At 41.4% G+C, this 24,265-nt stretch overlaps 1 protein-coding gene across 1 annotated transcript in view; it reads right to left on the bottom strand.

Moving 5' to 3' along the window:
* Window positions 1-284: 284 nt before the first annotated feature.
* Window positions 285-24,265, bottom strand: part of XRCC4 (X-ray repair cross complementing 4) — a 252,732-nt gene continuing 228,751 nt past the window's right edge. Inside the window, exon 8 of the mRNA XM_075271309.1 lies at window positions 285-582. Within this exon, the coding sequence (XP_075127410.1) occupies window positions 471-582 (112 nt within the window). The 3' untranslated portion in view covers window positions 285-470. The remainder of the gene's footprint in view (window positions 583-24,265) is intronic.

The following is a 24,265-nucleotide window of genomic DNA, read 5'->3' as shown; positions in this document are numbered from 1 at the left end:
AAGTAACAAAGTTCAGTCGCTAAAGACTATAACATCCAGTTTTATTGTAATTGCCAAAACCAAGATCATTCAAGGAAAAGTGAAAGTCCAAACTTCTACATTCATGAAGCCTCGATAGCCAAAAAAAGCCCCATTTACACCGGAGCCAACGAAATCTTTTTTGATGTTGTTCCTTTGAAATTCTAGAATTTCTGAGGAGCTGAGAAAAAAAAGTCGATAATCTTTATAAATCTATTTATTCTATTTTTTCTGTGTATAAAACTCATATTCCAGATTTTAAGAAAACAGTTATTAACATGGAAGTTAGAAAAATATCTCATAGAGCTGTGAAAAGCCTGAAGATCCTTGGACTTCTCCTAACACTCAGCGCTGGCCGGGACGAGCGCTCCATTTGTAGGAACAATATACATTTATCAGACAATAATTGCTCCAGATCTGTTTGTTTAGGCAGAAGTGGATTAGAGTTTTAGCTAAATGTCACTGAAAAGGTCATAGGGATCTGCAGAGTTTTTTGATGTTGGTAAAGGAGGATTTAGTGATGAAGGATTCTTGCCAGTTGTCTTTGAAGAGCCTGGTTTACATCTGTGGGGACAAGGAATAAGAAGAACTGTTAGATTTAGCTCTTAGTTTATCTTCTCTCACCCAATAATGAGGTGTACAGTACATCTTGTGATACATATTCACATACAGAAAATTTTAACTTCACTTTCTGCAGCGTGATACGGTGATGAAACAGAATCTCCTTCCACAGAAGACACTGAAAGACTCTGTGCTACAGTGTTAACACATTAAGTGTCACGTTTAAGGAGTATTCTGGTCACAACTAAGTTATCTCCATGTGAATGAGAATTACAGATACAGCAGATACGAGTATTGTGAGAAAGATGTTACAGTCTAAAGCAAGATGTGAGGGTTGTGACGGTAAAGGCACCTTGGGTTCACCTTGTCTTTTAAGGATCATAGGTGATCAGTGGATGTTATGATATACGGAATTGAAAGAAAACAGTGGATTACAGAGGTTCACAGAAGTAGGACCCCCAACTTATTTCAAGGGGAGCCATAATACCAAGAGTCAAAAACACCAACAGATGATAAACAAGGCTCAAATAAAGGCGACCACAGAGGCAAACAGAGAGCGGTACACTGAAGAACGGAGAAACAAAATAAATAACTCCAAGAAACTCACCGTGTACCAGTCATTGTAAAGGGACTACACCATGGCCATCTACTTGGAGAGAATACGCCACCCCAAACACAGACAGACCTTGAGCTGGTACAGACTGAGCGCCCACAACCTGGAGATGGGGCAACACAGGCAGACGTACAAGCCACGGGAGAACAGACTGTGCCAGCACTGTGACCAGGGGGCCCTAGAAGACGAGACCCACTTCCTGCTACACTGCACCAAATACTCAGCTGTGAGGGCCGTCTACTACCAAAGACTCTCAGCCCACATCCCAGACTTCATATCTGCAGATGAGCAGAGGAAACTCTACATCCTACTGGGAGAGGAGAAGAGGCCACTGTAGAGATCGCTGCCCAATGTGTGTCCAGCTGTCACCAAACAAGAGGAAGATGAGACACCGGCTATCAAAGCCCCCACCCTCCAGAGACTATTAAACCCCCACCCACCATCTGAACACCACTAAGTGCCCCCCCCATCACCTGTTTATCCCATACCCACCGATACCCGCATGCCCCAAACAAGAACGACGAGACCCTAAGGACACTCAAACCCCAAGCCACAGACCCCGTACCCATCCCCCTCCACCACACCCAGCCCCCAATCCCCTTTTCTGCTTTCGCAACACCAAATGTTTTATTCTTTGGTAATGCTAATAAAGCTCATTTGTATCTTGTACCACTATGTAGAAAAAGATGGTGATGTCCTGCCCTAGGGTTATGTTAATATCGGTGTTGCAGGCTTCTTTGGGAGCATCCTACAAAGTTTCTTTAAAAAAAAAAAAAAAATGCTAGATTCCCTGATGGAAAACTGATGGATCCTTTCTGCACTCATCTGACAGATCCAGCTCTCCCATATTGGTTGGTTGTTTTTCTGGAATGGAGATAATGGCGGAGATGTGAACATGGCCTAACTGGTTAACTGTCTATGTTCAGGTTTCTGTCCCCAAATCCACTTATAAAATGCACTTTCTCTCTGCATTTTACCCCCTTTTTGGGGGTATTTTTCGAGTGGAAAATGGGAAGACCACATTATAGTTTATAGGGTCTGTGGGTAACTGCTTTTTAAGCAGATTGGGTTTCTGGTTTTCTTTGGGGGTCTCCAAGCGGACCCAAAGAACAGAAACCCCAATGCAGGAATGAATCTTGTGTAAGAGGTAAATTGACTTCACATGAAAATGGACTCTAGTGGGTGTTGGAGATGCTTGTCTGTATATCAACCATTGACTTCCCTTAAAGAGAACCTTTCATGAGTTGGGGCACATGCGGTGGTATATGCCGCTGGAAAGCCAACAGTGCGCTGAATTCAGTGCACTGTCGGCCTTCAAGATCTGTGCCCCCAGTGAAGACCCATTGCCGATTCCTCCCTGCTCTCACAGTACAGCGCTATAGATGCTGCTGTGAAGAAGGATATTTCTGACAGACTGTCAGGAACGTCCTTCTGACTGTGAAGAGCTACAGTACCGGAACCAATAGCTCTTCACCAGGGGCACAGATAGTGAAGGCTTTCCAGCAGTATATAAAACCGCCTGTGCCCCAACTCATGAAAGGTTCTCTTTAACCACAATGCTTCCTGTGCCTTGAGTCCTTCTCCTTACAGTCTCCTGCAAAATCCAATTTACTGTTTTAATTCACAACTTATAACCAGAAGAGTACTATTAATAGGAACATAAAATAATAATGAAGAAAATACAACAATACCACAGGGTAGGCTTGGTGGAAAATAAATTATAAAGCCATAGGAAGCTACTGCATACACATATTTGTATGCAGTAGCTTTATATATAAATATATATATATATATATATATATATATATATATATATATACAGTATGTATATATATATATATATATATATATATATATATAGTATATATATATATATATATATATATATATATATATATATATATATATATATACACATACACACAAAGCCAAATAACATAGCATAGTGGGGTAGTAAGCGAGAGGATAACTAGAGGGAAATATATCGCCGAAATAAGTGAAGTATGAAATTGTGTATGGAATAATATAAATGCTAACAAGTCAGTCCTGGTGGCAGGAGACGGAGTTAGCTAGCGGCACTATATGGCGATACTAGAAGATAAAATGAAAATGATAAATCACAGAGCACTTAAAAGCTCAGATAGGTTTTGGCACTCATATACTTCTAATCTGCTTTTAATCTTCTCCTTGGCCAATTTGGAGCTTGTTTCTGGAAGGGGCCTGAAATCTATCTCTTGGAGACAAGCGGCTTACCAAAACAAGCAGGAAATCTGGCTGCTGTAAGTATATGTTTAGACATATCTCCCGAAATACAAATACAGGCCTTTCCTTCCAGCTGAGCCTATTAATGGCGTACAACAATTACACCCAATAAAACTGAAAATTACGTCAAGGCTTACATGGGTATTAGGACAACATTACTATTATTTCGTGGGGGGGCCAAGGCATTTCCCTTTAGGCTACTTGGTAGTGATGAAAGCTTGTGTCACATGACATCTGGAATAGAGCCTTCAAGGAAATCTTTCACAACTTTCTATAAAACATGAAGCTAGTCGCCAAATGCTTGAGGCTTTTGTTTACCATTACCCTTTGGATTGGCCTCTTATTTTGTATTGTGTTATAGAAGGGTTATCGGAGGGTTATGTAGACCCAGATCACCATCATCCACATCAATATACACAACATAACCTGTATGAATAGTGGTAGAGGATGTGAACATTGACATGGGCAGTGTACTGGATCCACATAATGTTCCTATTACAAAGTTGGATGATCGTGCTATTCAGTTGGCCACTTTTCCAAAACCAATTGTGGCTCATCTGAGCTAAATTCATATCATCATAGTGAACACATCATTTCAGTACAAAACAGAAGATCAACAGCAGCATCTTGAAGACTATAATACTGTGAGTTTAAGCCACAGTCCAGGAAATTATACAAGTGGGACGGGCTTAATAGAAGTGAGCAGGACCACAGATCTATTAGGTTTGAAACTAGAGAGAGACTTATAATGGGCCATTAATTTCAATTTCGAGCTTAAAGGGAATTTACCACCCTGAAAATGTAGTGCAATCTGCAGGCAGCATCTTATAGAGCAGGATGAGCTGAGCTGAGCTGATTTTATATATATATATATATATATATACACACACACAGTACAGACCAAAAGTTTGGACACACCTTCTCATTCAAAGAGTTTTCTGTATTTTCATGACTATGAAAATTGTAGATTCACACTGAAGGCATCAAAACTATGAATGTGGAATTATATACTTAACAAAAAAGTGTGAAACAACTGAAAATATGTCTTCTATTCTAGGTTCTTCAAAGTAGCCACCTTTTGCTTTGATTACTACTTTGCACACTCTTGGCATTCTCTTGATGAGCTTCAAGAGGTAGTCACCTGAAATGGTCTTCCAACAGTCTTGAAGGAGTTCCCAGAGATGCTTAGCACTTGTTGGTCCTTTTGCCTTCACTCTGCGGTCCAGCTCACCCGAAACCATCTCGATTGGATTCAGGTCTGCTGACTGTGGAGGCCAGGTCATCTGGCATAGCACCCCATCACTCTCCTTCTTGGTCAAATAGCCCTTACACAGTCTGGAGGTGTGTATTGTCCTGTTGAAAAATAAATGATGGTCCAACTAAACGCAAATAGGATGGAATAGCATGCCGCTGCAAGATGCTGTGATAGTCATGCTGGTTCAGTATGCCTTCAATTTTGAAATAAATCCCCAACAGTGTAACAAGCAAGGCACCCCCACACCATCACACGTCCTCCTCCATGCTTCACGGTGGGAACCAGGCATGTAGAGACAAAGACACGGTGGTTGTAACCAAAGATCTCAAATTTGGACTCATCAGACCAAAGCACAGATTTCCACTGGTGTAATGTCCATTCCTTGTGTTCTTTAGCCCAAACAAGTCTCTTCTGCTTGTTGCCTGTCCTTAGCAGTGGTTTTCTAGCAGCTATTTTACCATGAAGGCCTGCTGCACAAAGTCTCCTCATAACAGTTGTTGTAGAGATGTGTCTGCTGCTAGAACTCTGTGTGGCATTGACCTGGTCTCTAATCTGAGCTGCTGTTAACCTGTGATTTCTGAGGCTGGTGACTCTGCTGAACTTATCCTCTGCAGCAGAGGTGACTCAAGGTCTTCCTTTCCTGGGGAGGTCCTCATGTGAGACAGTTTCTTTGTAGCGCTTGATGGTTTTTGCAACTGCACTTGGGGACACTTTCAAAGTTTTCCCAATTTTTCAGACTGACTGACCGTCATTTCTTAAAATAATGATGGCCACTCGTTTTTCTTTACTTAACTGCTTTTTTCTTGCCATAATACAAATTCTAACAGTCTATTCAGTAGGACTAGCAGCTGTGTATCCTCCTGACTTCTGCACAACACAATTGATGGTCCCAACTCCATTTATAAGGCAAGAAATCCCACTTATTAAACCTGACAGGGCACACCTGTGAAGTGAAAACCATTTCAGGTGACTACCTCTTGAAGCTCATCAAGAGAATGCCAAGAGTGTGCAAAGCAGGAATCAAAGCAAAAGGTGGCTACTTAGAAGAACCTAGAATATAAGACATATTTTCAGTTGTTTCACACTTTTTTTTTAAAATATATAATTCCACATGTGATAATTCATAGTTCTGATGCCTTCAGTGGGAATCTAAAATTTTCATAGTCATGAAAATACAGAAAACTCTTTGAATGAGAAGGTGTGTCCAAACTTTTGGTCTGTACTGTGTATATACAATATATATATATATATATATATATATATATATATATATATATATATATATAGTATAGCTTGTCATTTACCTATTTATATCTAGGTTATTTCTATGCTTGTGAGACATTGAGTCCAGTGGGTGGTCCTATTGAGTGCAGTGGAAGGTCCTAACATACAGAGATAGCTGTCACTCACTGTACAGACGGCCTACTGGACTCAATTCCTTCTTGTAAGCATAGAAAGAACAGATATATACGGTAAATAGCTATTTTTCACAGAACTAGATATCAATCTGCTCAGCTCCTCCTGCTCTATAACTGCACATTACACTGAATTTTTCATGGCCACAGAATACTTTTAAAGACGGCTTAAGAGGCACCAATTTTGTTGCATGTACCTCTGGTAGTTTATAGTGTAACATGCATATGAAATCCCAGTCTTAATAAATCTCCCCAACTTGCTTAATACTTGCTCACACTCATGGCAGTGGATTATTTCTCTCTTCACATTGAAAACACATACACGCTTGACTGAGCTTACATGTAAGGTAGGGTCAGAAGTAAAAGCGATCAGTCAAGTACTGTAATTATTTCACTGAAGGGTCAGGGGTCTTGGGGTCAAAGTTCAGCTTGGGCCATACTGCACAACTGTCAGCCGTGTCTCATCAGTGCATTATAGCAGCTTTAGATCTTCACCTTTCTACCTCTATCTGGCCCAGCATAAGGACTTGTTCACAAGATACCTATACATACAAGCTTCCCATTATTTTCATCCCCTGTTTGAGCCCTTCACATAGTAATACCGCAGCCTCAGTCACGGAATTCCTCCTTGACTCTATGTAGCCGAACAACTGCTATATTTGCCAAGAGGGAGTTAACTTTCTTCTTTTTGACATGGGAAGAATATGCAAATCTGACTCCCATGATGTCTAAGCCTCTCACCTCTGCCAGGTCAGTCCTCTCTGCGCCAAGCTGATGAGATGCAAGAACATCGAAACAGCTGTCCTTGGCTGAGAGACAGTACCTTGTAAATCCCATCATTGCAAACAAAGGCCTCTGAGAAGGGTCGGCATGATGTTAAAGGGAGCGCCCTCTATTGGTTTACTTGACTGAGACTCTATCTTCCTAATTACATCATGGAAGATAGACTTGCACATTCTCAGTGAGCGCCCTCTATTGGTGTGCATTCTTGAGGCACTGGCTTCCTAATTACATCATGGGAGTCAGATTTGCATATTCTTCCCATGTTCCTTTGCACAGTGGAGCGCTCATGGCTTAATAAGACTCCACAAACCTAAATGGTGGTTTTCTCCCTATGGAGTGACGATATCCCCTCAATCCTTTTTGACAGTGGACGGATGTATATCATCAGGGTCGGACTGGGGTGCCTAGGGCCCACCAGTGGGATTATTTCCAGGGGCCCACCCTACTGCCATATTAAATATCGCCCGTCCAGTTTTTGTCATTATGCACGTTTAAAGTGCATTTTCACACACAATACAGAAAGCCAAGAACCCGTCCCAGGCTTGATTGGCAGATAAGCTTTCAAACACAACGCAAACACCCCTTAGGGTGCATTCACACGGTGGAAAATGGCTGAATTTGGTGTGGAATCCGTGACAGATTCAGCGCTGAAAAAAAGCCTCCCATTGACTTCAATGGGTTCCTTTTTCTGCAAAGCAACCCATTGAAGTCAATGGGAGGCTTTTTTTAGCGCTGAATCTAATGCAGATTCCACACCAAATTCACCGGTATTTTCCTCTGTGTGAATGCACTCTAACAATAACAACACAATGACAAGAGACCGGGAGCAGGTAATCATAAGCAGACAGGCCTCCTGCACTGTACAACGCGGCAAGAGAATGGTGCAGGAGTTCGAATGGGTGAGGACGTAACATGAGTATAATTTTTCTTTATAAGGGGTCATTCACATGGAGTAACGCCTCATGTGTATCAGAGGCGTACACGCCGGCGTTACGGCAGGGCATTCACTTCAATGGAAGCGCTCGTAGCACCGCCGTTACGGCGGCGTTATGAGTGCTCCCATTGAAGTGAATGGGAAGTGCTCAGCAGCCCTGCTGTAACGCCGGCGTGTACGCCTCTGATACACACGAGGCATTACTCCATGTGAATGGCCCCTTATGCTGTGTTTTTTTCTCTTTCAGGTTACGATAATCCATTGGATTATGTTGGATTCCATCGATGATCATCATTTTTGTTTTATTTTTTTTAAATTCTTTAATAAAATGTTCAACGATTTGTCTATTTCAATAAAAACACATTTCTTTCATGTCTCGAGTTTTTATAAATACTTTCTTACCCCTTAGTAATGGCGACTGATAGTCAGCATCCATTACTAAGGTGTGGCTTAGCATTAGTGGTGAATATTCTAGCACTAACCCTCTAATTATTACCCCGCTACCTAATGCTGAGGAGAATTGGTTATCATCCAATACCCGGCTGTTTAATAGAGACTGCTGAGGATTGGGGCAGTCACAGGCTGGAATTATTAGGGTCAGTGCACACTGAATTTTTTGGTGCTTATTGTGACGCTAAATCCGCCTCAAAATCAGCCTCCAAAAAAAGCCTCCCAATAGAACTCAAAATGAGCACCAAAAACTCAGTGTGCACTGACCCTTAGGCTGGAAAAGGCCGAAAACAACAGGCTGGTATTATGGCTGAGAAGGGCCAAAAACCATGCCATTTCCACCCTTGTAATGTCAGGATACTGCTTGTTGTATCTGACTGGCTCATAAATATTGGGGGGACCCTATGTTGCTTTATAATTAGAAAAAAAATGACATAGGGTCCCCCCAATTTTTAATAACCAGCCAGATATAACAAGCAGCAGCAGCCTGACATTACAAGGGTGGTAAGGTCGATGGTTTTTGGCCCTTCCCAGCCTTATAATACCAGCCTGCGACCACCCCAATCCCCAGCAGTCTCTTTAGACAGCTGGGTATTGGATGATACCCAGCTCTTCCCGGCACCCCTGATGGTGTTGGGTACCGGGGTAATAATTGGAGGGTTAGTGCTAGAATATTCACCAGCTAACACTAAGCCACACCTTAGTAATGGATGCTGTCTATCAGACAGTCGCCATTACTAAGGGGGTAAGAAAGTATTTTTTTTAAAAATAAATCAAGAGACATGAGAGAAATTTTTTTTACTGAAATAAAAACTCCCTCAGACAACCCTCGTTGACCATTTTATTAAAAAAAAAAAAAAAAAAAAAAAAAAAGATGATCATCGATGGAGTCCAACGAATCTGATGTAATCCAATCGATCCATCACAACCTGAAAGATAAAAAAACCTGTATGGCGGAGAGCTTGCCGCTGTTGTGAACGTAACATAAGGCTATGGCTACACTACTACTTCCGTCATGCAACCAAAGTTAACAGTGTCACTTTGGGACTCTTTCACATTAGTGAATGGAGTCGCATTGGGTCCCTCAGGTTGCAATGTGACTCCATTCACTAACATAAGGGAAAGAATCACAGGGCGACACATCTTTGGTTGTATGACAGAAGTTATAGAGCAGCTAGAGCCTAATGCTAGGTTCACAACAGCGGCAAGCTCTCCGTCATACAGGTCCGCCATGGGACCAGAATGATGGAGAGGTGGGCTGCCAAAATGGCGGTTACACCCAGACAGTGGCAGACCTCATTAACATAATGAGGTCTGCCAGGTGTCAGCCATTTTCAAAGTGAAAGGCATATACCCAAGTTCTCAGTGATTTCTGAAACTTGGGTATTGTTATGCTGGAGCCCTAGAAAAGGGCACCAGCATAACAATAGAGTGGGACATTATCTATGGGGTGGTTGGACTACAACTCCCAGCAGCTCCAGATGCCCTGGAACTGTTGAGAGTTGTAGTCCACCCACCCCATAGATAATGTCCCACTCTATTGTTATGCTGGTGCCCTTTTCTAGGGCTCCAGCATAACAATACAGTGAGACATTACCTATGGGGTGGGTGCACTACAACTCCCAGCAGCTCCAGGACATCTGGAGCTGCTGGGAGTTGTAGTAATTGAAAGATTTGGGGGGCAAAATAGGGGACAATAAAAGCAGTTTTTTTTTTATTTGTAAAATTCCCACTTACCTTGTCACTGTCTGCAGGTCTGGCCTCCGCTTCTTCAATCCAGCCGCCGCGCTCTGCTCTGACGCATCAGGAAAAGAGCTGCGGCTGGATTGGCCAATTCGTTTCCAGGATACATGGGGGCGGGCCCAACTACAGACGTTCTCCCCCTCCCCCCGCAGCGCTACGCCGGCAGCCGTAGCTCTGCATAGGTAGGTGACAGGACACTGCCTCCACTTGAGCAGGGGCCCGAATTGCAATGTCAGGGCTCCGATCGGTCCCCTAACCATCCCGATCGGCCCTTGATCATGCAGATCGGGCCCCTGCCTATACTTTTTTAAAAATAAAAAGATCAAAAATATAGTCGGGGCCTGGGGCCCACCGGGGGATGCCCCGGTGCTCCGGCAGGCCAGTCCGACCCTGTATATCATAAATCTTCTCAGTCCAGAGGGCAGAGACAATAAATTTATTCTGCACAGAGTGTCAGCCAATACAGGAAATCTGAAAGGTGATCAAATAAGTTTATCCATCCCTAATGTGTTGAGGGTGACCTGGGCGCCCCCTGGCATCTGGGCCTGGTAGTACCTGTGACAGCTATTGTTACACCAGTGTATTTCAGTAACCTTAGCAATTCTTTCAACTGGGTTGTCACACTGCATAAAATACAAAGATAAACGTCCAACCCAGCAGAGCTAGGCCGCTATTAGTTTTCAGTGGTCATTATCACTGTTCAGAACTGTCACCATTCAGCTTTTGTCACTGAATATGCCCTCATAAGTAGCAATATTGGAGGTAGTGTAGTGCAATGTGATAAGAGATATACTGTACTGTATAAATCAGAGATCCAACAATAGTATACATAACAACCCAGTTACTGAAAGGCTGGAACTACAGGCAAGACCTTACCTTTTCCCAAAAATGTCCCCTAATGTGTTTAACCACTAGTGTCCTATTACCAGAACATATAATACCACATAGAAGACTACAAGAGCGTAGAATACTAGAAAGTCATTAATAATTCATTAGCAAGATCCAGTCTGACATGGAGATGACTCTTTAGTTGTGACCTTGCATCCATTTATAAGGTATAAACTCAAAGCTTGACACATGTCTTAAAAGAGGAGATGATGAGATTAGGAGAACTGTTTTTTTTTTTCTCTAAAGATCTCCACTATGTTCATTGGCTGTGCCTGGTATTGCAGTTAAAGTAAGCGGAAGCAGCAATAGGGGAAATAAGATGTTATTTTTGCAGCCATGTTGACACAGCATAAGAATATCTATTACTCATAGTAAATGCAGAAATGCGTAAAAAAAACACTTACAAAGAGCTTCCCATTGGTCGTGATATTAAACACATGATTCATAAGATGTAGATTTTTTATGCAGATGATCAAAAATAAATTTCAAGATTTTTAGGAGCAAATTTTTTTTCCAACTGAAGTCAATATAAGGCAGAAAATACACTGCAAATACGTTATTTTCTTTGTCCTGTGTGTTATAGGCACTTACTCAGCTGATGCCAGGATTTTTCTTGAGATCAGCGCTGTGTCTTTCATCCCATATAATGTGCCGTGTGAACATGCCCACATACTGTCACTGCAGCTTGTTTGCCAATCTCCTGGTAGTGTTGAGCGTTCCTGGGAAATCTCATGCATATTGTATACAGTAGATAAGCCGATACATGCTGTGTTCACAGCAAATGGAAATCGGAGGCAGATGAGAGTTTTCGGCGATATGTTTTCATCAAGGCTGAATCTGGAGTGTAAATTACAGCCCTGAAATGAGGATTACTGATAATTACAGACCCTCGCCTGGAAACACAGGGGAGTCCAAATACTGATGTGCTGACAATTATTATTTAGGAAAGTAGACCCTAAATACAGGTGTGGAGATAGCAGCCAACATCCCGAGGTAGGGCACAGCTCCGGGGTAGGGAAAGCAATGGATAGTCCTGTAATTAACCACTTGTCTGGTTGTAAATGACCTAATATGTTCATTAATGCTGCTGTAAAAGCCTGTTCACACGCTCAGGACTTTCAGTGGAAACAGAGGGAGAAACTGAGAATTTTCCATTAATTTTTTTTACAATATGTAAGAATATCCTAGGGTGGGAATATAACCACGTTTAATCAGTACGGGACATGAACATTTCAGCCCCCATTGACCTGCAAGTGACTCCTCATTCACATCTGCGTTTGTATTCCATTTGGGGGAGTTCGCATGGGGACCCCCCGAACGGAATACCAAAAGCATTTGCAAGTGGTGTGCAGTGAAAGCACACGGACCCCATAGACTATAATAGGGTCCATGGGGTCCACACGCTGCCCACACGAATCATGCGGACAGGAAAGTAAATTGTGAACTACTTTCCTGTCTGCATGTTCAGTGCGGAGATCTGGCGGCAAGCACAAGGACCCCATTACAGTCTATGGGGTCCATGTGCTTTTACTGCACAGTGCCTGCAATTGCATTTGGTATTCCATTCGGGGGGTCTCCATGCGAACTCCCCCAAACGGAATACCAATGCAGATGTGAACCAACCCATATCCTGTTGTTGTGCGATAACAATGCCACATAGTAATACCCTTTTAAGGCTAAGGCCCCCAAAATGCTGCATTTTACAGTACCAGCAAAATGAATGAGATTCCGGTTAATCCCATTCACATATTGGGGGGTAAATGATGTGGAAAAGCTGCATTTTTGAGAAACACAGCATGCGGAAACACTTGAATTTTCCCTATACATTTAATAAGGGAAGAAAAACCACAGAAAATAATATAGCACAAACATAATGAAAAATTATGCATTTTCACTGTGTTTTTATCACACAATGTTTTTTAGCTGCATTCTGCAACATGGGGCTTCTTTTTTAACCCTATGAAAATCTTTTCCAAACTATAGTGGTATGATACAACATAAGGAGTAATACCTTATTAATTCCCTGCTGCTCCTGTGCGGATTCTCTCTCTGGATCCCTGCTGGTCTCTGTTTCCCGGCCTGTAGCACTGGTGTGTTGGTTTAATATCAGACTGCTGGAGGTAGTTTAGGAAGTCACGTGTTGTGCTGACATGTCCCGTCATTGCTATGCTAGAGTCTCAGAGACTGGTGGGGGACCAGACATAAGTAAGAGATTGGTAAGATATTACTCATTATATTATTTTATACTATTCTAAGAGGTTTGGAAAAACATTTACGGAGTTAGAAAACCCCTTTAATATATGAATTACCGCACTGTAGTTGTATTACAGAACAATTTGGTTATTTGTGTAACCTCTAACTATTATTATTCACACATACTGAATTACGATATCCTAATAACTGAAGTATAACTTGGGACGTAGAGCGTCTGCAGTGTGAGAACTCTCATGTTGTAATGTTGCCATGTACAATGGGTCTTTGTGCCAAAGTCTTGGAAATTGTTGACAAGAGAACATATAATCATCTAAATTGTTTAACATCTTCATCACATGCACCTACTAATTTTCATGGATAAAAAACAGATGATCCAATAAATCCAAGTAGTCTATGGGAACCTGGAGCAGTCCTACAGATGTGTCAACTCTCAGCGTAGCTTCATTTTAGTTAAGGACTCCGACTTCTCATGAAACCAATTCAATACAATATCATGACCCTTGACAAAGTGCAGTTCACATAAGGGACATTACGTTATGATGCAGCATCACAATACAATATTGTCTTGAAAAGCTGTTCATCTCATAACACAACTATCTGGACATGTCCAGCTAAGAGGAAAGGCACAGAGAGATACTAAATGAAGAGTTATTCGTAAAATATCACCACAGTCAATGGCATTTACCTAGATGGGATAGGTGTAGGTTCATCAGCATATATTTCCAGGAATTATATACTTTTCTGACCATGCAGCAGAAATAAACAATCTGTCTTCTCTTGGAAGATTCCTTAACTGTATTTCTGTATCTTCAGAGGGAATAAAGTGCTTGAGAACGTCCATATTTCTTAGGAAAGTATAGACAAGACTGCACTGTACACAAGATTGCTAAAACAGTGTTCCCATTTGGGGCATTGATGGCATATCCATAGTATATGCTATAAATGTGGGCCTCACCTCTAGAACCTGCATCTATGTTGAGAGCGAGGGTCCCTGACCTGTCTCGTGTGTGTAGTGAATGAAGAGCATGTCGTACATGTGTGGCTCTTTCCATTCATTTCTAAGGGACTTCTTCATAGCCAGGCAGTTAAGAGTACCCTCCATTCACTGCAGCCGAGAGTTGGAGATCAGGGACCTGCAACTTTGTAACATGAATGTTCCAAATGGAGACACAACTTTAACTCTGACTATATCTGCATGTTCTGGATAACAATTACTCATAGCCTGTATCTGTGGTATGTATCATCTAGTACATATATATATATGTATATGAACTTCCTTCACGTAAGCTGACAACATATATTGTGGTCGCAGTTTCGCATCCAGTTATAGCTCGGCTCAGTCTTCTTAGTGAGGCTGCTTTGGCAATCATTGTCACACCCAAGCAGCTCCCCTGCAAACATTATTACGTTCAACATGTGCTGAACAAGCCTGCCAAAGTACATGTACTCTGGATTATGTACTGAGGAGCTGTGACCCCTCCTGTTGTTGGAAACCTTTATTGGTGAACTAAAAAACATGACTATAAAATATACAGAAAAATATTAGTAAATAAGACAAGAGGCGACTGAGAGGGTACATCTAAAGGTGCTAGAAACTAACAGGACTTTATTTCTAAAATGATTAGTACAGGAGTATAGCTAAAGGAGGTGCAGTCTCTACTGGGCCCTGGACACTGAGAGGGGCCCCAAAGGTTCCTTTTCCAAGTAAAATATACCACTATTTTAAATGGCATAAGGTAACTAGGGGTCCATTTGCATTTTTGCATTGGGGTCCATGAACTTCAATTTAAGCCTCTGGATTAATGGCGATTCTTCTATTTAATTCCATTACAATCCTAGGTTGCTGACCCTGTTTAAAGAAGTACTCCATTAAACTGGTGTTCGTCTGACTCTCATAGATCTGTACTGTGAGATTCACCTTCCGTTCACACAGGAAACCCTTTGTGCACCAGAGTGGCGCAGAAGAAGTAAACGCTCAGGATGGGTCACGGGAACAACCAAATAAAGCCATATATAACATAGATGCTTTCATTTACTGAAATACTTACACTTGTTCCAATGGAAGGAGAAATCTCCTTGGACTGACCTAATGTATCTGAAGACACAGACAGATGGACTGCCATGTCTACTACAGAAGTTATGTAAAACAGGACTTTTTCTTTAAAGCAATTAGACCATTAGAGAACATTATACCCTTTTCATAGGATGGGCCATAATATTCTTACTGGGAGGGGACTGACTGCTGGGACCCCCACCAATCCAGAGAAGCAGGTCCTATTTTCCCTGTCTGAACTAAGCGGTAAGTTGCTCATGCATGTATTGTCTCTTGGAGATTTCCAAGTGCAAAGCTCAACTGTCTCCAAAAGTCCCACAGAGAATAGACATGTGCTCAGGCAGGGGGGACAGGACGTCTCAAGATGGGTGGGGGTTCTAATAGATGTATCTTGTTTGATCCTAACCCATTACACTTCTGACTCCATTTAGTCTCACAATATGATCTCCCTTTGATATTTCCTGCAGAATTACATCTATAAAGTAGTCACCTTGGATGTTGGAATATGCAGACCTTAACCCATAAAAGGCAAAGGGGGGCATTTACCAAGTCTTGAACGCCGGAATGTTGACATTCTAAAGTTTCAAAATAGGGTTTTGTGACATTTCTAGTCCACATTTACGTTGCTCACAGGGTTAGCCTGTGACACTGATATACACCAGATTTATCAACTGCAACTTTCTGAAAAAAAAAAAAATTGCCCCAAACTTATCCCAGTAGGGGGCTGGTGTAGACTTCAGGACAAAGTGTTAATCTAATGCCCCACATATGGGTGGAATCGCATTGCGGAGTTTTGCTCTTCAGACTTTTTGCTTCCTTTATACCTATACGGAAACCACCAGCATTACTATAGGTAGAACTGATGTGCTGTGATTTCAGAATCCCATCCACTTTGCAGTTAATGTAAAATGCTGTGGTGCCAAATCTCGGCGTTTACGCTATGTGGGGCCATGGCCTTAGATTTAAAGGGGTTATGCAGTGAAAAACATTTATCCTCTATCCGTGGTATAGAGGATACATTGCTGATTGTGGAGGTCTATTTGGACGCAGGCAGGGCGTATTTTCTGTTTGTTGTGAATGTATACTCCCATGGCATTCAATTCAATTCCACATCTATTTATGAGTATGTTTTTTTTCCCAGAGCTGCAACACTGCTAGCCGATGAGTGTGACCAAGCCAAGGATTCCGCAGCAAAAACATGGTAAGAAACATATATATATATACAGTCCTATGAAAAAGTTTGGGCACCCCTATTAATCTTAATCATTTTTTGTTCTAAATATTTTGGTGTTTGCAACAGCCATTTCAGTTTGATATATCTAATAACTGATGGACACAGTAATATTTCAGGATTGAAATGAGGTTTATTGTACTAACAGAAAATGTGCAATATGTATTAAACCAAAATTTGACCGGTGCAAAAGTATGGGCACCCTTATCATTTTATTGATTTGAATTCCCCTAACTACTTTTTACTGACTTACTGAAGCACAAAATTGGTTTTGTAACCTCAGTGAGCTTTGAACTTCATAGCCAGATGTATCCAATCATAACAAAAGGTATTTAAGGTGGCCAATTGCAAGTTGATCTCCTATTTGAATCTCCTCTGAAGAGTGGCATCATGGGCTACTCAAAACAACTCTCAAATGATCTGAAAACAAAGATTGTTCAACATAGTTGTTCAGGGGAAGGATACAAAAAGTTGTCTCAGAGATTTAACCTGTCAGTTTCCACTGTGAGGACCATAGTAAGGAAATGGAAGAGCACAGGGACAGTTCTTGTTAAGCCCAGAAGTGGCAGGCCAAGAAAAATATCAGAAAGGCAGAGAAGAAGAATGGTGAGAACAGTCAAGGACAATCCACAGACCACCTCCAAAGAGCTGCAGCATCATCTTGCTGCAGATGGTGTCACTGTGCATCGGTCAACTATACAGCGCACTTTGCACAAATAGAAGCTGTATGGGAGAGTGATGAGAAAGAAGCCGTTTCTGCACGTACGCCACAAATAGAGTCGCCTGAGGTATGAAAAAGCACATTTGGACAAGGCAGCTTCATTTTGGAAACAAAAATTGAGTTGTTTGGTTATAAAAAAAAGGCGTTATGCATGGCGTCCAAAAAGAAACAGCATTCCAAGAAAAACACATGCTACCCACTGTAAAATTTGGTGGAGGTTCCATCATGCTTTGGGGCTGTGTGGCCAATGCCGGCATCGGGAATCTTGTTAAAGTTGAGAGTCGCATGGATTCCACTCAGTATCAGCAGATTCTTGAGAATAATGTTCAAGAATCAGTGACGAAGTTGAAGTTACGCCGGGGATGGATATTTCAGCAAGACAATGATCCAAAACACCGCTCCAAATCCTCAGGCATTCATGCAGAGGAACAATGACAATGTTCTGGAATGGCCATCCCAGTCCCCAGACCTGAATATCATTGAACATCTGTGGGATGATTTGAAGCGGGCTGTCCATGCTCGGCGACCATCTAACTTAACTGAACTTGAATTGTTTGTCCAAAATATCTTTATCCAGGATCCAGGAACTGATTAAAAGCTACAGGAAGCGACTAGAGGCTGTTATCTTTGCAAAAGGAGGATCTACTAAATATTAATGTCACTTTTCTGTTGAGGTGCCCATACTTTTGCACCGGTCAAATTTTGGTTTAATGCATATTGCACATTTTTTGTTAGTACAATAAACCTCATTTCAATCCTGAAATATTACTGTGTCCATCAGTTATTAGATATATCAAACTGAAATGGCTGTTGCAAACACCAAAATATTTAGAACTAAAAATGATTAAGATTAATAGGGGTGCCCAAACTTTTTCATAGGACTGTATATATATATATATATATATACAGAGAGAGAGAGAGAGAGAGAGAGAGAGAGAGAGAGAGAGAGAAATTCCCAATCTCTTTAGTCGCAAGACATGCATGCTCTGAATTACATGTCACATTTACACAAACAGAAATATGTATATCACTAAAGTACAAAAATAAACCACCATGCAAAAAATTCAGAGTCCTAAATCAAACTATTGTCCGGTTTCTCAGAAGCCAAGTTAAAATAAGTTGCGTGGATTGAAAAGGTATGTGATCATGGATGTATGTCAGAGGCCTAAAGAGCATATGTGAATTTGACAAATGAGGCAGAAAGCATGAAATGTTTAGTCTCCAAGCCATTTGCTAGTTAAAAAAAAGGAATAAAAAGGAAAAATAGTAGAACTTAATGGAAATCTGCCAAAGTCTAGCGAGAGTAAGTGACATAATTTTCTCCTCCAACTCGCTCTCAATAACAGAATACGTGACACTCGGGGGCTGCACCACCTGGTATAAGGGCACAAGAGGTGTTGTATCTGGGACATGGCAAGCATTCCTAGTACTGGTACACAGGGGCAGAAAACGTATCAGTGGTCAGTAGAAGGAATAGCAGATAAGGTTATGTTATTTGTAGGTGACAACATATTTACTCAATGGGATGTATGGCTTGTCGCTCACGTCTTCAAAGGAAGCCTATGTGTGTATAGGAGCGGACGCTACATCTGCTTTATTAGGCCAGTGCAGATGTCAACCACAATTCAGTAAGCGCTGTACACGCTGAAACCAGATGCTGAGAATGTAACACAACCCAGGGTGGTATACAAAGAATCACCAAAGACTATGCTCTTAGAAAACAGGAGGGCTCATCTGATGTCCATCTGGTTTTGTTTTTGTTACTTGCAGAATATACCTTTAAAGCATTTGTCCTCAAAGTGATACAGAAAGGTCATTGTGATCAATGGAAAATATACAATGTGTAATATGGCCTATGACATAACAACTCTATGAATGAGCCAGTCAGAAAACATGAAACTGTATTATCTCATGCGTTACTAGATTTAATTGAATAATGAGTTGTATACATGGATACGCTGTACAGAAAGGGCCACAGCAGGCCCTACCTGATCAGGAGGCTGAGGGCCTTTGGAGACCAGGAGCTACTTCTTAGGGCCCTTTTCAACTCTGTAGTGGCATTAACCATCTTCTTCGATGTGGCCTGCTGGGGGAGTAGTATAACAGCCAGGGATAGAAATAGACTAGACGACTGGTTAGAAGGGCCAGCTCTGTCCTGTTGAGGTCCCTGAATCCAATACAGGTGACGGGTGACAGAAGGACACTGTCTGTGGTGAGTTCCATGCTGGAGAATAACTCCCATCCCATGTATGAGACCGTGATAGCACTGGGCAGTACTGTCAGTGACCAACTGCTTCACCCCAAGTGTGAGAAGGAGCGCTATCAGAGGTCCTTCCTCCCAACCGCAGTTATAGTAGAGATTCCCTGTCTATGTTGCTAGGAAAATGTTCTCTCATCTGAACTTTTGAAGTGAATGAGCAAAAGAAAAATCAAAATCCCATCAATATTTGGTGTGGCCTTTGCCCCTTTGCATTCCATCAATTCTTCTATATTCATCAAATATTGATGGGATTTTGTCCATTCACTTTATTTTCTTAGTTGACAGAAATGAACTATTAACACTTCTAATTATGAAATAATTGTTCCCTTGCAGCATTTTTTCCACATAAGTCTAAAACTTTTGCCCAACACTGCATATACAAACGTCAAAACAGTGGAAAATAAATGTATACTATCAACAAAACAGCAGAAATACAGATCATTGCACACGTGCCAACTCTCCCAAAACATCCAGGAGGCTCGTACAAAATGGGGAGACCTCTCGGCATCCCAGAAGAATGGCCAAACCTTCCGGACTTGGTGAATCACTCCTGTATTCTGGGTTTCCAGTCATATAATACATGAGCACTTTGTGCGCAGCTCACAATACAAGAAATGGAGGTGACTGGTACATTATGTTCCCACATCTCAAAAGGGAGCATGGCAAACATCAAAAGGGGTATGTGGTGCCACAATGAGGCAAAGTTTTGCTAAAGGTGCACGGTCAGCTAAAAATTTTCACAGCATGCTTTATGTTGTGGATGGCTCTTGGGTTCCAATCATTAAAAGTTGACAAATCGGGTGTATTGTCTTCAACATGCTGGAAATAACACATTTAATCTGTAATCAATCTGGAAACACCCACTTGCAATGATACATTTCTCATTACTGCCTCATTGGGCTGATGTTGAAAATCTCTTTCCACTTTGGCCTCGCCAAAAAATAATGTCCCATTGCTGGGATTACAATGACCTGCAGTAACCTTTGAGTTGACCTAGCTGTACCTAGTTTACAATTCTGCTACCCCCACAGCAGAGATGATGCATTACACGGTACCCACTGAAATCAATAGGCATGGATGTGCCTTGCCTGTCTGTCAGAATGAGGACCCAAATTAGGTAAAACCATCTATTAACCTGAATTCCTTAGTAGTTATTTTATTTTTATTTTAAATTAGTTTTCTTAACCAGACATCTCTTTGACAGTGTAACTAAACTTTCGGACAATTTTTGATATTCTGGAAGTATTTGTATCATTAATACATTTTGTAATATACTTTAATAACAAATGTTGGCTCCTTTGTGTGAAACCCAGCATCTCTGTATTCTCTCTTTTCTTTTTATAGTTATATTTATTGTTATATATTACCTGAGATTGAGCCAATTGAAGCAACCCTCTCTATCCTAATTTGGTCTTCATTTCACACAGCCCCTACACCCTATACAATGAGAAACAGGGACCGCTCTTAATAGAGAAACAAGTCAAAACTTAATAAAGTACATTACAAAAGATGACAGAAAATCAAAAGTTGTCTGAAAGTTTAGTTACTCTTTAAGTAATGAACAATACCTATAATAACTCCAAGGTCCAAAAAGTTCCTTAAGTAGATGAAACAACTAAATAGGTGCACAACAGAAGAGAATATTACAGACACTTCTGTAGAACCAAGCGATAAAACCTCAAATGTTTGTCTATTTTGGTAGGACCAGCTGGACATCTTAGGTGTATGGAGGCCTTCCAACTGTTCCCTGAGGGAAGATGTTGGGGATGATATTTCAATTTCCCAATCCTTTGTTATTAGAGAGATAAGTTACAACCTTTTTAAGTTGAGGGCACATGAACAGCTTGGACATGTCAAGGGTACATGTATATGGCCAGCATCAGCAGATACCTTCTACAGGGGTTCCAGGACCTTATATCTGTGACTTGTGATACAACTACTGATGCAAAGATTCTTATTAAAGAGCAGTATTATGGAGGACCTTCCACCACCACCTCCACATTCTTTAATAGTCACCTTCCCATTGACTCCGTAGCTTTTGGAACTTTTTCTCTATTCACCACTGTTCCTCAATAATATGCTAATTGAACTCTCTGTTGTCAGGTGGGCGGTCCCAAGCTGTTTTCTCTAGATGAGGACCACCCACTTGACAGTAGAGAACTATACTATTATATAAGGCACTGAAACAATTGCTTAAGAACAGTGAGGGCTAGGGAAAAATTTCCAACTGTGCCCGAATAAGTAGAGCAGAACCTATTAAAGGATGCAAAGGGCTGGAGTTCGTGGAAGTGATGATAGGTCTGCTTTTAAGGTGGCACCAGGCTGCCAGTGTTTGCCCTTACATTTATTGATTATAGCTTGCTAACTTCTTACGTTAGGTTCACACTACCATCACCTGTCCGTTGCCTGGTCAGTAAGAGGGGGAGGTGGACTGCTTACATAGTGATTACATACTTTGCCAAACAGAACCCATTGTAGGGGATTGTAGGGTTATAGGTTGGACTTGATGGACTGATGCCTTTATCCAACCTCATCTACTATGTAACTATAATGGGGTCCATCAGGTATCTGTTGTTATAAAACTGAAAGCAATGACTGAAAAAGCCGGATGGAGTCAATGTAGCGCAACTGCGAAAGTAGTCTTATTGGCCATGTTTCAGTTGAAAAATCTGAAAAACCGCACAGCAAATAAAAGTATAACAAGCTACAATCACTAAATGTAAGTGCAAACAGCTGTAGCCCGGTCTGTGTCCTTATAGCGCTATTACATGTTCCAGGCTGGGCCATGTGTATGGCAAACTCTTTACCGTCAATTACCATCCCACAATTGTACTTGTACTGCAATAAGCGGTAATCCTTGTGTGGTACTTGTGGTTCAGCCATGTTTTGGTAAAGTTTAGTTGTGTAGTTTGTAAGGCCAAAACCACTTCTAGATCATAAAAAGTACATATGCTTACATGTCTTTACATATACAGAAGGCATAAAGGACAGATTGTACTTCTCCCATTTTTTTTAAACCATTCCTGGTTTTGACTTGAACAAACCTTAAACATGCTCAAATCATCTCTATTTGGGGGTACTTGAGGTCAGGAGCTAAGAGACACTGGTCTAGAGGATAATACAGACCTATATACACATCCTCATGTGCATGCAAGCAGTAAATACACAATCCTAACCTCCAAATTTAGTCCCAAATATTTACCCCATGTCATACTACAGCCATGTTCAGGCTAGGTTCACATCTGCGTTGGTGTCTCCATCACATAGTCTGCCCAAAATTGAGAAGGAGGAGTTTTCTCTCCGTCATTTTCAGTATAACACCAGTTGAAACCAAGTGGACCCCATTAAAGTTTATGGGGTCCACAGGTAAGTGATTTTTGAGCGGACAAGCTCTCTGTCTTTCGGGTCCCCATGCAGACCCAAATGATGGAGAGTCGAATACTAGTGTGAACTTAGCGTACACATTCAGAATTGTTTTACGATGTAGGTACAGATTCCTCACCTAATTTCTGCTGACATTTTGCTGGTAATACAGGTATATACAGTAGATCTTCACGGAATACAGATCTAACCCACATGAACATACCATATTCCATTTACACAGTCCAGTCATATTAATGTGACCACTGCCTACTTTTGACGTCAACGTTATATAACAAATCGCAGAAGACACGTGTCATCAGCCATCTGGGTGCACTCATCATTGTGGAAGGCAAGATGGATCAACACAAGTATGCATCTATCCTTGCGGAACATGTTCACCCCTACATGTGAAATGTTTTTCCTCAGGATGATGGCATCTACCAGCAGGACAATGCAACGTGTCATAAAGCTCGCAGTGTACGTGCGTGGTTCGAGGAGCACCAGGATGAGTTTACCGTACTCCCTTTGCCAGAAAATTCCCTGGACTTGAACCCAATCGAAAATCTGTGGGACCATCTCGATCGGGTTGTTCGCGCCATGGATGCTCAACCGCTTAACCTAGCACACCTGGCCATGGCACTGCAGTCGGCATGGCTCAACATCCCAGTGAACATCATCACAACATCCCCTCTCTTCCTGCACGTCTCGCAGTGGTCCGCTCTGCTAAAGGTGGTTATTCTGGATTTTGACAGGTGGTCACATTAATGTGACTGGACTGTGTATTTGTAGCCTACTAGTATAAAAAATATAGAACCCCAAATTCTAACCTTCCCTTGCCAAAATCATTAAGTACTATACAGAATCCAGATGCAAATCAGATTTAAAGCTCATTCGTGTGCAAAGCATCTTTCTGACAATGGTCCAATTGTCCAGTTGTTAAGCAACACTACTTATCTGTGAAGATCTGTGTTAATGTGAACGCACACCAAAGCCAAATAATTAAAATGAATTGTTCAGGTTGAGCTCAAGTTTTTCTCATCTGGGTTTTCCTTGATCACGGCTCTTGCTTGGCTAACCTAAATATATTCTGACATCACTTGAGCAATGAAGTGTTCTGTTTTGTCTCTTAGCCGGGAAATCTCGACCACAATTGATTCTGTAATTGATTCGTTAACATGCGGAGTGCGCACCGTGCGCCTGAATAAAGCAGCGCTAATACAATCAGATCAAGTGTGCTTTTCCTGCGGGACAAATACATATCGCTGTATGGGAAATAAACACGATAAAAAACAGTCACAAGAAAAAGGGGGTAAACTTATAGCTGAACGCAATGCGGTTCACATTTTATAATCCATATAAAAACTTATAGAAATGTATGTTGTAGCATTCTCATAGATTTCAAGCAAACATCCGACATGCATGCGCATATTTTACATCATATTTTATTTTTTTTAAGATACAGATTTTATCTACTCAAAATGTGTACATATGGGATGTTTCT

This window comes from Leptodactylus fuscus, chromosome 1 (assembly GCF_031893055.1).
Source record: "Leptodactylus fuscus isolate aLepFus1 chromosome 1, aLepFus1.hap2, whole genome shotgun sequence".
In the NCBI taxonomy this organism is placed as follows: domain Eukaryota; kingdom Metazoa; phylum Chordata; class Amphibia; order Anura; family Leptodactylidae; genus Leptodactylus; species Leptodactylus fuscus.
The sequence above is the reverse complement of the archived record's forward strand: the minus strand, read 5'-3'. Positions and strand labels throughout refer to the sequence as shown.